Source organism: Salmo salar, chromosome 09 (genome assembly GCF_965601325.2).
Source record: "Salmo salar chromosome 09, fSalSal1, whole genome shotgun sequence".
Taxonomy (NCBI): Eukaryota; Metazoa; Chordata; class Actinopteri; order Salmoniformes; family Salmonidae; genus Salmo; species Salmo salar.
In genome coordinates this window covers 140732206-140746195 of record NC_138299.1, presented here as the reverse complement: position 1 = coordinate 140746195, position 13990 = coordinate 140732206, and the positions used below count along the sequence as shown (strand labels likewise).

Here is a 13990-nt window from a genome sequence, read left to right as displayed (position 1 = left end):
GTTTCGATTAAAACGAGGACAATGCGATATTCATTGACCTGACCTACTTTGTCTGAAATGTGCGTTGCTTAAGGAATCTTAAGCATTCAGTGGTTAACCAAAGAGTACTTTGCACAGGTTCTTGGATTGGTTTCCTAGTTATTGCCTTTTTGTCTTATTTAGGGAGCAAAAAGGGTAACTTCAAAACACATTTTCTCCTCAAACATTCCTTGCTGTTCAAGTCTCCCAAAACAAATCGGGAATTGTTCAGAGGACTCAAGCAATGTGGCCAGTGAAAATTAAGTCTTTCTGCAGAGCGCTACAAACGTTATGACTGTATGAAAAGAGCCCTTATATGCAAAGGGAAATAAGTCGCCAAAACATAACAAGTCACTCTTTGAATATTTTGATTCTAAAGATATTATGAATGGCTTGACTAAGCACAATTGTTCATTTTCATAAGCATACATGCTCCGCCTATATGCAATTGGTCTTCAACCAATGATCTATGAAAGATATGGCATCACATTTCCAATATTATTTTAAAACAGCCTGACTCACATAATAGCCTGCCGAAATGTTCATGTGTTATGATGAGCACTCAACAGGCAGAACAATGACAAGGCATATTCACTCACACAACACATGACGACTGAACGTACACTGATAGTTTCCTAAAGTCAGATTATGGCATGTCCTGGATTGTGCAGTTTAATGTAGGATATAAGATTAACAATGGGAATGCATATTTCGTTTCAAACAAATCGTCCCAAGGCCTATACATTGTCCGCTTGCAAGAAATACGCGCTGTACCATGTGATTCAATGCAGAGTTTTAAACGTGAAAACCAGATGTCCACTATTTGCTTTGTTTACATTCTTTGAGACTGTGGCGGAGAGAGAACAAAAACCGCATGATGTCGAATATAATAATGTGCTATACCGGTCCCGCACTGAAGGCAAAGAAATTAAATCAATCTTGATGTCCAGACAGATGAACAGAATCACTTTATACAGTAGACTACCAATACAATGTTTGAATACAGGACTATTCTGCAGAACGGTTATAACATGATAACAACAATGGAATAGAGAGAGGCAATTGTGCCAAGATTTAATTGATAGGATACCTATTCAATATACCGCTCATATTAGGCGTAGGGTAGGCAAACCGATAGAGATTGTAAAAATGACAAGCAGATGCAAATTATTAGCAAAGTATCGCCATGAATATAAAATTAGGGACGACCCAGAACGTCCACCAAAATTACCTTCTCGAAGAGACGATGTTGTCTTACCTTGACGTAAGACGAAGTGTCAGGCACCGTCTGAAACATGTTCATAGAACCGAGAGGGCCGAGAGGTGTTCAGCAGTGTTCAACGGGCCCTAGAGAAAGTAGAGGAATATTAGCACAAAAAAAAGGGAAAAACTGAAAAAGTGAAATATATTCTAAAATAACAATGCAATAAAAGAATTATAACAACACAAATAAATAGATTAGTAAAACATATTCATAATATGCTAATATTGTGTATAATAATACTTATAATAATGTGCATATTGATCATCAATTGTGGTTCAATGCATATGAAAATAATTCATTATGTAATAACAATGTAATGACAAATAAAGCCTATAGCGTGGGGAATAATACATGTTATGTCATGCCAATATGTCACATCTAAATAGCTATGATAGCTATGTCTGATTGGTGGAAGAACGACTCCGCTTCCTATTGGTAAAAGAGCTACAGTAGGCTAGACATAACACTGGGATAACAAACTTTCCTGCCCACTCGTTCAGTAATGCATTCGACCATCAACAACCTCTCTTCATAATGGACTAGCATCCACACAGCCAGCATTCAAGCGTCATTCATCCATTAACTCATACTTCTTTGACTCTTTTGTTAGTTCATTTTTTAATGATAAATTAAATATGCAAACTTTGTGCATTTTCAATGGCTGTGATCTCCTGAAAATATTCCCTTCAGGCTAACAGTCCAGTTTTCTGCACTCTAGTTGTTATCAAATGAGTTTTGTTTAGATATTTTTTCAATTCGCCCTCAAGTAAAATTCTTTATATATACAGACTTTTAGCCAAGTCTCCAAGCCTCAGACCACATATTGTGGTTTCAATTAAATAAACAATTTGAAAACCTTTTTACTTTCGGAAGCCTTTTGCTATTGTTCATGCTGTTGTGATATCAGGGTAAATTATTGAAAAAATTATCAATAACCACCACAGCTAGAGAGAGATCTCAGGAGCGCGCACGAGCACCTTGCGGTTTTGTGAATTGCGTTCCATTCCGTGCAACCACTTCCACTGAAATAAGGAATAGGGTCAGATTTGGTTCATAGGCCCACTGTAAGTTATCGAACACAGACTTGATTCATTCAGACATGTGACCGTCCTTGCCGTGTTGTTTCCTTCGTCACATATTTGTTGGCGCAATGATAATCTAACAACCAATCACATATTGTCATGCATGATACCACTGTTCATGATGACCAGAACCACTACCATGGTTGAATGACTTTAACTTTCTCGATAGACAACTCATGTGGAGAAAGCAGGGCAGCAGAGCCCCAACCCCAACCCCCATCACGTTTCTCCCTAAAGCTTACCACATATTGAAACACTTTTCGCTTTAATAAGTGCAGTTTACAAAGTCTTGGGTGAAAGGGCAGCTCGAGGACGGTGTCTTTAGCGGTTCCTTCAGTGTGCAATTACCAAGAAGGCTGGCACATGCAGCATTTAACATTCCTAACATCAAGCAAATTACACTGAGACAAACACTGGTCTCCAGAACGAGTGGATAATGAAAACTAACTTTTTATTGTCAGTGCAAAGACTGCGGCCAAAGACTCATTAATTTCGACTCACATCCACTGACAGGAGACATTCACTGTCATTGTGAAAACGGGGAATACCGAAAGGTAAAGTAGCACTTGTCACTATAGGCCTACAATACATTGTGCAGGGCCCCCAAATCCACAGCGGCATTATGTTAAAAATAATCACATTTTCGAAATACGATGAAAACAAATGGACCACTCTTACATCCAGAAATCATGTTATAGCAATCTCCAAACAAATAAATAAATATAAAACACACGGACTGACTAGTGTCTGATCAGATATTTTATAGGCCCACATTCACATATTTTATGGAATCCTTTCACGTTTGGCTGAAATGTTTTGGTTATTGAATTTCTGCCTCAGCACCGGCTACTGAAACATTATCCAAGGGGCTTATGATCATGGCACGATTTATAATTGTAGGGGACCAATATGTTTCGTCTTTTCAGCTCCTGTAGGCAAACGTTAGGCTCGCCTCATAAAGTTTCCCAAATGCATCCAATTTCTAAATGGTAAAAGAGCATAGAATTCCGCATATGTAGACAATTAGCCGACTCGCGGCTCAGGAGGATTGTTGAATAACTGCAGTGACTTTCCTCTGAGACAGCCCGTGGACTGGAAGCCTCTAGTGTTACATTTTAAGCATATTACCTTGCACGAGAGCTTGCTGTTATCCATCATACATGAGAACGAACTGATTTCCCCTAATCTTTGCACTTTTTTCTAACCACAGTTTTCACTCATCAAGCAACCATGAAAGCGAGTTAAATTAGGACAAACTAAAACACATTTCGAAAACAAACATGACTTGTAAACGAAAAATAAACTACTTGTAATTTTTATCACATGAAACATTTGTTTAATCTAAATGGAAACCAGACTGGCATTGAATCTTGATAAATTAGATAGTTTTATGAAAAGGCAAGCTACATTAATCCAGAATTAGTAACAAAACAGTGGAATTGATTTATGGTCCCTAAACACACAGCATAAACAGAGGTTTGTGGCTGGTTAGAATAGCCTACGAGTCGCAATCTTACAAATGTAATTTCCTCACTCACCTGTCGTTATGTTGTCAGTCGTCTATTATTTCAGTTTAATTATTCCCCAATTTAAATAATTTGTCCCGTCTATTCAAAGTCGTTACCATGGATGACAGTAAGTTATTTTGAGAAGGTGTATGGAGCGCAGGGTGTATGAATGGGAATGTTACTGTGATGAGAGAGCCGCCAGCCGGCAACCAATGGGAAGTGAGTGAAAAACCTCCCCTTGGGTTTAGTGTGAGAGGGAGCCGGAGTTGCAAGTCAAATGAACCATGAAATAAGGGAAATCTTATAGGAAATAGGAACAGCACCATAAAAAAGGCAAATAGTGAGAGGTACTTTTAAATTGGAAAAATAATAGGGCCTAATGTCCTTCCGCCGCCCTTTCGTGGGATATTGACGGCCACCAAGTGTTTTTAGGACAAAATAAATGGGCATTTCTACACACCTGTCCATGTAGGCTATGTTTACGTTATGAATACAACAGGCAATCGAGTGAACTTTTGTAAAGAACTTAAAGAAAATGCTTTATCAAAAGAAATATCATGCCAACCTTGAAACCACAAATGAGATCTTATTGATATCAACTATATGAAACAGTTTCTGTTGTTAAACATAATGTGTTCTTTTCAAACACAGAAAGTGATAACATAATGTCTGATGGAATAAGTTATATTTCCCTTTACGTATTTACAACAGTACAGTCCGATTGAATTAAATGTCAATAACAATTTCTCTTATTTTACTTTGAAATGTCTCCAACAATGCAGATATTCTTGTGATAATTCCCGCATGAATAATTGCAGCCATAGCAGGATCCGCGCTTCGTGGCCTCCTGACAGAGACACGTGTCTCCAGTGAGTTTGTTTTTCCTGTTCAGTTGACCCCACTCAGTTCAGTAACTTCATTTCCTACACAGTGCCCTTATCCTCCAACCAAGAGTCCCTCAAAGGATGTTGGGCAATTCACAGTGAGAAAAGTTGCCCAAGCATAGGATTTTACAGCCTCATTAAGGTCATCATTTAACGCAGGACAACCAAAGTGAAATTGAGAAGCTTTCAGTTATCTACTTAAGTCTTAGGTATAGGCACTTTGCACAAAACCTAACCCATGCATCAATACTCTGTAATGGATAAATGTTGTAGCCTAGGCCTATGGGTCAAAGCTGGTAGATTATTGTATTACCATGGCTGGTGTGCACTGATGTGGTCAAGGTGTTCCTATTAAAAATAACATCAGTTGCTACATGATTGTGCTTCTACAGAACAATGACCGGAAATTCTAACATCCGTTAACTGACAATGTTCTCAACTTCTCAATACTGTTTCCTTCTGTTCCATGACAGCCTACAGTCATATTCCAGTAGCCTTCTTTTAAGACAATCTGTTGAGCATCTGTTGATTTTGTAACAGATAACTGAAGTGTTGAACGATACAGGTGGGGGATCATTAAAAAACAAAGCCCACAAAACATACACATGACTTCAACATTGTAAAGTTTGTGACGCATGCACATCCAAGAGCCTCCTACCGGGACACCAGGAAAAGAAAACAGTGGACTGACTAGTCTTCCTACAGGAGTTCCAGTTAAAATGGTGAGGAACTTTGACATTTTGAAATCTGCAATATAAATCAACCTAATCCCAGAAATGGGTAATGGCATTCATGACAGATGCTACTGTTATAACGGGACAGTTTATAGCCAATAGGGTAACTTTATTTTCCTTTTTAGAAGACCAATGGGTACCCTGTGATAGAGTGGATTTTTACATTTCCATCCACAGGTTTTGTGTCAGTTATTTACTCTCATCTTCATTTACTAATGCAGAAAGATATTTCAATGGTTAAAACATGGGTAAAGGATTTGGCTATTGATAAAGAGGCTATTGATTGAGAGAATGTCTGGAAGAATACATTTCACTTATCAAAGAACTCAAATCATCAATTAATTTATTTTAAGCTCTGTCATAAGTCGTAATGGACACCACCAGTAAGATTTAATGCAAAACAGGCTCCAAGCTCAAATTGTGACCTATGTTCCCTCAATAGGACACTTGGCACATATAAACATATGATTTGGGATGGTCCTGAGGTTTATGAGTTTTGGAGGAAAAGTTTATCTATTCTCTCTGATATGATTGATACAATTGTAACCAAAGACAGTACAGTATGAACAAAGTCAGTACAGTATGAAGATTGGAGAAGTAGTTTTAGTCTATAGAAATCCCAGGTCACACTTCTGGGCGATGTAATGGCAAAGTTTGCTAGCTAAGCTCATGCATAGAAACACGTCGTCGGGTGTAACGGTCGTTTCGTGCCTGACTGCACATGGGCAGGCCGTCAAATCGAAGGTACTACTTCGATATAAAGTTGTTTTTGACTAAAATGAAAACGTGTCAGTTTGTCTCTTTCACGAGGTTGGAGTAATAACATGCTCAACTACTTAAGACACTGGCTCGAATGTAGTTTCTGCCTTTAGATGGAGAGAAAATTAACAACTAAGAAATACATTTTAATTTCTCTCATTGACTTCTCAAAGGTCTGTTTCACAAGCGTTCCCCGAAATCTCACAATGTTACACCTCTGGGATTAGAAACCCTTGAAAAATTCCTCTGTTACTTTAAAGGACAATTCAAACATTTTCAACTTCATATTCATCATGTCCAGCACCACCCCAACATCAACATATGTGAAAATTGTGCGTTTCTATGTTTTGTAGTAAAAAAGATAGAGGAAGATAAGTGTTTCCAATGACATCATCGGTGTGCATCATGTGATTTTAACCAGTTACTAGTAGGCATTACCAACTAATTGGTTGATGATGTCACTGGAAACACTTATCTTCTCTTTTTTTTACTGCAAAACATAGAAACGCGACATTTTCACATACACTGAGTATACAAAAACACCTGTTCTTCCATGACATAGACTGACCAGGTGAATCCAGGTGAAAGTGATGGTCCCTTATTGATGTCACTTGTTAAATTCACTTCAATCAGTGTAGATGAAAGGGAGGAGACAGGTAAAATAAGGATTTTAATGCCCTGAGAATATTGAGACATGGATTGCGTATGTGTGGCATTCAGAAGGTAAATGGGCAAAACAAAATATTTAAGTGCCTTTGAATGGGTATGGTAGTAGGTGCCAGGTGCACCATTTTCTGTCAAGAAATGCAATGCTGCTAGGATTTTCATACTCAGTTTCCCGTGTGTATCAAGAATTGTCCACCATCCAAAGGACATCTAGCCAACTTGATACAACTGTGGGAGGCATTGGAGTCAACATGGGCAAGCTTCCCTGTGGAACGCTTTCGACACCTTGTAGAGTCCATGGCCCAAATAATTGAGCCTGCAACTCAATATTAGGAAGGTGTTTGTAATGTTTGTTATACTCAGTGTATGTTGATGTTTGTAACGGCTGTCGTCGGGAATAGAGGACCAAAACGCAGCAGGAATGTGGATGCTCATCTTGATATTTCTTTTCAAATAAAGAGAACACCAAAATAACAAAAACGAAGAACTCACAAACAACAAAACAGTCTTGTCAGGCTCATACAGGCAAAACAAGAAACAATCTCCCACAAACACTTAACCAAACACATACCCATATATAGGACTCACAATCAGAGGCAACTAGAAAACACCTGCCTCCAATTGAGAGTCCAACCCCAATAAACTAGACATAGAAATACAAAAGACTAGAGACCACATAGAAATACAAAACTAGAACATAATCCCAAAACCCCAGAAATAATCAATCAAACACCCTACTACATAAAACACCACCCCGAACCACATAAACAAAATACCCTCTGCCACGTCCTGACCAAACTACAATAACAAATAACCATTATACTGGTCAGGATGTGACAGTACCCCCCCCTAAAGGTGCAGACCCCGGATACACCTCATAAATAAAACAAAAAACAAAAAAAACAACAACAAAAATCCCCCTAAACTAAAGGGAGGGAAGGGAGGGTGGCTGCCGTCACTGACGGCACTTGCGCTACACCCCCCCCCCCCCCCCCCCCAACCCACCTATACAGGAGGTGGTTCTGGCTCCGGCCTACTGTCCTCCAGAATGCAGACAGACTTGCTCAGTTTCGGGCCGTAGGCAGACTCCCATCGTTCCGGATCGTAGGCAGACCACTTCCGTTCCACACTGTAGGCAGACTCATTTGATACACAGTTAATCATATTTAGTTCCGGATCGTCAACAGACTTACTCAGTTCCGGGTTCCTGATCGACTCACCCGGTTCCGGGTCACAGGCAGACCCCTTCGGTCCCGGGTCGCAGGCAGACCCCTTTGGCCCCGGTCCCAGGCAGACCCCCTCGGTCCCGGGTCGCAGGCAGACCCCGTCGGTTCCGGACTAGACACTGTTGCCGGATACTCTGGACTGCACACTGGTGCCGGATACTCTGGACTGCACACTGGTGCCGGATACTCTGGACTGCACACTGGTGCCGAACTCTCGAGGCTGGGCTGACGCACTGGAAGCCTGATGCGTGGTACTGGTACTGGATGTGCCAGTCTGGGAACATCCAGTAAAACAGGCCGAGTCGGACTGGGTTGATGCACTAGAAGCCTGATGCGTGGTGCTGGTACTGGAGGTATCAGCCTGGGAACACGCACCTCAGGGCTAGTGCGGGGAGCGGGAACAGGCCGAGTCGGACTGGGTTGACGCACTGGAAGCCTGATGCGTGGTGCTGGTACTGGAGGTATCAGCCTGGGAACACGCACCTCAGAGCTAGTGCGGGGAGCGGGAACAGGACGAGTCGGACTGGGCTGACGCACTGGACCGTAGAGGCGTACTGGTCGTCTCGAGCGCAGAACTGGTATCGCTCTTACTGGCTGGATGCCCACTTCCTCCTCGCAAATGCGGGGCGCTGGTACTGCGCGTACTGGCCTAAAAATACTTGGCCTCGCCACAGTACCCATTACCCCGAAGCACGGGACCTGTCCAGTCACTGGTTGCCCAAAAAAGGTATGGGGATTTGGCATGGGGCTCACTCCTCGCCCAGCCAAACTACCCGTGTGCCCCCCCCAAAAAAAATCTTGGGGCTGCCTCTCGGGTTCCCTTAAATCCTCCACAGCCCTGGAATTGCCTCTCCTCAACTCTGCCCATGTCTCCTTTTCCCGACAGTCCATATCATATTCCCATCGCTCCCTTCTCCGCTGCTTGGTCCTATTGTGGTGGGAGATTCTGTAACGGCTGTCGTCGGGAATAGAGGACCAAAACGCAGTAGGAATGTGGATGCTCATCTTGATATTTCTTTTTAAATAAAGAGAACACCAAAATAACAAAAACGAAGAACTCACGAACAACAAAACAGTCTTGTCAGGCTCATACAGGCAAAACAAGAAACAATCTCCCACAAACACTTAACCAAACACATACCCATATATAGGACTCTCAATCAGAGGCAACTAGAAAACACCTGCCTCCAATTGAGAGTCCAACCCCAATAAACTAGACATAGAAATACAAAAGACTAGAGACCACATAGAAATACAAAACTAGAACATAACCCCAAAACCCGGAAATAATAAATCAAACACCCTACTACATAAAACACCACCCCGAACCACATAAACAAAATACCCTCTGCCACGTCCTGACCAAACTACAATAACAAATAACCCTTATACTGGTCAGGACGTGACAATGTTGGGGTGGTGCTGGAGATGTAGTTTCAGGTATGAATCTGAATGAGAAACAATGGAAAGTTTGCCTGGCTGGGTTGATTGCTGTCAAAAGACCTGTTGTTCAGCGCTGGTTGCCACCACATGACCTTCATATAAGGAAATGGTTTGTAAACTTTCAGGACGTGGTTATGTTGGAGTTATCCACTGCCCGCGTGCGTAAAGCCAAACATACTACTCTGGAAACGTGGAAAGTATCTGCTTCAGAAATCTCTGAATTCCTTGATGGTGCAGGTGTGGGATAAAATTGCTTTCTTGATGTTGTTATACTGGTCATAAATCTTACTGTGTGTACTTTTTATTTAATTGTAGTGTTGGTTTGTTATTTTTTTTTAATTCATTTTCTTCTGTGTGTGTTTTCTATATTAAACTCAGCAAAAAAAGAAATGTCCTCTCACTGTCAACTGTGTTTATTTTCAGCAAACTTAACATGTGTAAATATTTGTATGAACATAGGTGTCAAACAACTGAGACATAAACTGAACAAGTTCCACAGACATGTGACTAACAGAAATGGAATAATGTGTCCCTGAACAAAGGGGGGGTCAAAATCAAATGTAACAGTCAGTATCTGGTGTGGCCACCAGCTGCATTAAGTACTGCAGTACATCTCCTCCTCATGGACTGCGCCAGATTTCCCAGTTCTTGCTGTGAGATGTTACCCCACTCTTCCACCAAAGCATCTGCAAGTTCCCGGACATTTCTGGGGGGAATGGCCCTAGCCCTTCCCCTCCGATCCAACAGGTCCCAGACATGCTCAATGGGATTGAGATCTGGGCTCTTCGCTGGCCATGGTAGAACACTGACATTCCTGTCTTGCAGGAAATCACGCACAGAACGAGCAGTATGGCTGGTGGCATTGTCATGCAGAAGGGTCATGTTAGGATGAGCCTGCAGGAAGTGTACCACATGAGGGAGGAGGATGTCTTCCCTGTAACGCACAGCGTTGAGATTGTCTGCAATGACAACAGGCTCAGTCTGATGATGCTGTGACACACCGCCCCAGACCATAACGGACCCTCCACTTCCAAATCGATCCCGCTCCAGAGCACAGGCCTCGGTGTAACGCTCATTTCTTTGACAATAAACACGAATCCGACCATCACCCCTGGTGAGACAAAACCGTGACCCGTCAGTGAAGAGCACTTTTTGCCAATCCTGTCTGATCCAGCGACGGTGGGTTTGTACCCATAGGCGACGTTGTTGCCGGTGATGTCTGGTGAGGACCTGCATTACAACAGGCCTATAAGCCCTCAGTCCAGCCTTTCTCAGCCTATTGCGGACAGTCTGAGCACTGATGAAGGGATTGTGCGTTCCTGGTGTAATTCGAGCAGTTGTTGTTGCCATCCTGTACCTGTCCCGCAGGTGTGATGTCCAGATGTACCAATCCTGTGCAGGTGTTGTTACACGTGGTCTGCCACTGTGAGGACAATCAGCTGTCCGTCCTGTCTCCCTGTAGCGCTGTCTTAGGCATCTCACAGTACGGACATTGCAATTTATTTCCCTGACCATATCTGCAGTCCTCATGCCTCCTTGCAGCATACCTAAGGCAAGTTCATTCAGATGAGCAGGGACCCTGGGCATCTTTCTTATGGTGTTTTTCAGAGTCAGTAGAAAGGCCTCTTTATTGTTCAAATTTTTCATAACTGTGACCTGAATTGCCTACCGTCTGTAAGCTGTTAGTGTCCGTTCCACCAGTGCATGTTCATTAATTGTTTATGAATCATTGAACAAGCATGCGAAACAGTGTTTAAACCCTTTACAATGAAGATCTTGAAGTTATTTGGATTTTTACGAATTATCTTTTAAAGACAGGGTCTTGAAAAAGGGACGTTTCTTTTTTTGCTGAGTTCATGTGTTGACCGAGTGTCACGTCCTGACCAGTAAAGGGGTTATTTGTTATATTAGTTTGGTCAGGACGTGGCAGGGGGTATTTGTTTAGAGTGTTTCGGGGTTTGTTGGGATATGTGTTATCTAGAGGGGTGTTTGTTTAGAGTGTTCCGGGGTTTTGGTTTATGTTCTATGTTAGTATATTTCTATGTTCTAGTCTAGTCTTTCTAGTTCTATGTTTAGTTTATTGATTTGGCCTTCAATTGGAGGCAGCTGTTCCTCATTGCCTCTGATTGAAGGTCCTATGTATAGGGGTGTTTTGTTAACGGGAATTGTGGGTAGTTATTTCCTGTTTAGTGTCGTTCGTTCGTTTTTGTATACGTGTTTCTTTTGGTTTTTCCTTCTTTTACAATAAATAAGAAGATGAGTATACATTTTCCCGCTGCACCTTGGTCTACTCAATACGACGGCCGTTACAGAACTACCCACCACAAATGGACCAAGCAGCGGGGTAAGGAGCTGGAGAGGAATTATGTGGACTACAGGGAATAGTGGACATGGGAGGAGATTCTGGATGGGGCTGGACCATGGCACCAGGCTGGTGAATACCATCGCCCACCGGAGGAGATAGAGGCAGCCAAGGTGCAGCGGCGCCGGTATGAAGCTTTATACACGCCGATTGGGAAGCACGAGAGGCACCCCCAATAATTATTTTTGGGGGGGCACACGGGTAGTTTGGCCGGGCCAAGGGTGAGCCCTAAGCCAACTCCCCGTGCTTATTATGGGGAGCATATGGAGTGGAGAGCGCCGGAGTATGCGGAAGTGCGCACGATCTCGCCCATGCGCACGCACAGTCCGGTGCGAGGGATCCCAGCCCCTCGCAAGTGCCGTGCTAGAGTGGGCATCCAGCCTGGAAGGAGGATGCCTGCGCAGCGCATCTGGCCACCGGTGCACCTCCTAGGCCCAGGCTACCCTACGCCTGCTCTACGCACGGTAACCATCAGGCCTCTGCACAGCCCAGTTCGCCCTGTGCCAGCACTCCGCTCGTGCAGGGCTGCTATTACCATCCAGCCAGGACGGGTTGTGCAGGAGGTCCGCTCCAGACCTCCAGTGTTTACCCATGGCCCGGTGTATCCAGTTCCTGCTCCTCGTACTAGCCCTGAGGTGCGTGTCTCTAGGCTGGCGCCTCTAAAGCCAGCACCACGCACCAGGCCTCCAGTGCGTCAGCCCAGTCCAGGATGTCCTGTTCCCGCTCCTCGCACTAGCCTTGGGGTGCGTGTCACCAGTCTGGTACCTCCACTACCAGCCCCACGCACCAGGCCTCCAGTGCGTCAGCCCAGTCCTGTTCGTCCTGCTCCTGCTCCTCGCAGTAGCCTTCTGGTGCTTGTCCGTAGTCAAAAGAAACACGTATACAAAAACGAACGACACTTAACAGTCCCGTCAGGTGCTACATACACTAACCAGGAAATAACTACCCACAATTCCCATTACCAAAACACCCCTATACATAGGATCTTCAATCAGAGGCAACGAGGAACAGCTGCCTCCAATTGAAGGCCAAATCAATAAACTAAACATAGAACTAGAAAGACTAGACTAGAACATACTAATATAACAAACTAATATAACAAATAACCCCTTTACTGGTCAAGACGTGACACCGAGGTTGGGGATGGGGTGGGGCCGCAAAGGGTATGTTTGGGATGGGGTTGTGAAAGAAGGGGGAACATTTGTGTTGTTTTGGATTGATTGCATTGCCTTTGTGACACAGTAAAAACAATGGTTCTCAAAAAAGAAGACCTATAGGTATGCTCATCTGATTCTGAATCAGAGAGATGCCATCCAATCTGCCTTCAAATCTAACTTCAGAAAGTAAAAAATAAAAAAAAAATAAAAAAAAATCACAGGTACCATTGATTAGATTTTCACTTGTAAGCTAGTTTTGGTGTTACAGTTACATGATCTGCATATTTGTAATTGTTACAGTAGCTAGACTTTAGCTTTCTCTTTGTATCTCTTGGCTCTAGCCATTCTCTCTGTCTTGCTCTATAAAAAACATGTATGCATTCAGGTCTGTGCCACATCTCCATTCCACTGGCAGGCCCTCTGACTGGTGTTAACATCATGGGTTGTTCCAGAGTTCCACACCCTCTCCTGGGATTCCACCAAAACAGTTGTATTTCGGACTTTGTGGCAGCAACGTCGTACAGACATCTCTGATTACATCGACTGGAGTAAATGAAGCCCCTTACTGACTCTGAACTGTAATTCGTTATTTATTTAGTTGGAGGAGCTACCAGGAGAGATCATCTGGATATTGAGATAGAAACAGGGCTGCAATGGGAGCTAACTCCTCAGGGGCAGAGAAAATTGGAGTGTGGCACCAGGCACGGCAAGGCAGGGCGGAATTTGACATCTTTTCACGCTAGCCCCCGTCAAGCCCAGATGCAGCGTAGTTAAACCCAAAGATCCAAACTTTAAAACCGTGACTTCTGGGGAAGAGAGTTCTGGTCCTAGGAGGGGGGTAAGGAGGGAGTGGGTGGAGGGGAACCTATAGACTATGAGTAGAGAAG

The 13990-nt window shown here is 43.2% G+C and overlaps 1 protein-coding gene across 8 annotated transcripts in view; it reads right to left on the bottom strand.

The window, feature by feature from the left end:
• Positions 1-4648, bottom strand: part of LOC106612965 (Friend leukemia integration 1 transcription factor) — a 35950-nt gene extending 31302 nt beyond the window's left edge. For 3 of the 8 annotated variants that reach the window (XM_014214698.3, XM_014214704.3, XM_014214699.3), the window contains exons 1-2: positions 3903-4056; positions 1250-1365 (exon numbers count right to left, since the gene is read on the bottom strand). In XM_014214698.3, the coding sequence (XP_014070173.1) occupies positions 1250-1321 (72 nt within the window). In that variant the 5' untranslated portion in view covers positions 1322-1365; positions 3903-4056. Of the gene's footprint in view, positions 1-1249; positions 1366-1522; positions 1542-3902; positions 4059-4630 lie in introns of those variants that run through there. The other 5 variants (XM_014214700.3, XM_014214701.3, XM_082956366.1 and 2 more) reach the window with 4 other exon arrangements.
• Between the last annotated feature and the right edge of the window lie 9342 nt (positions 4649-13990).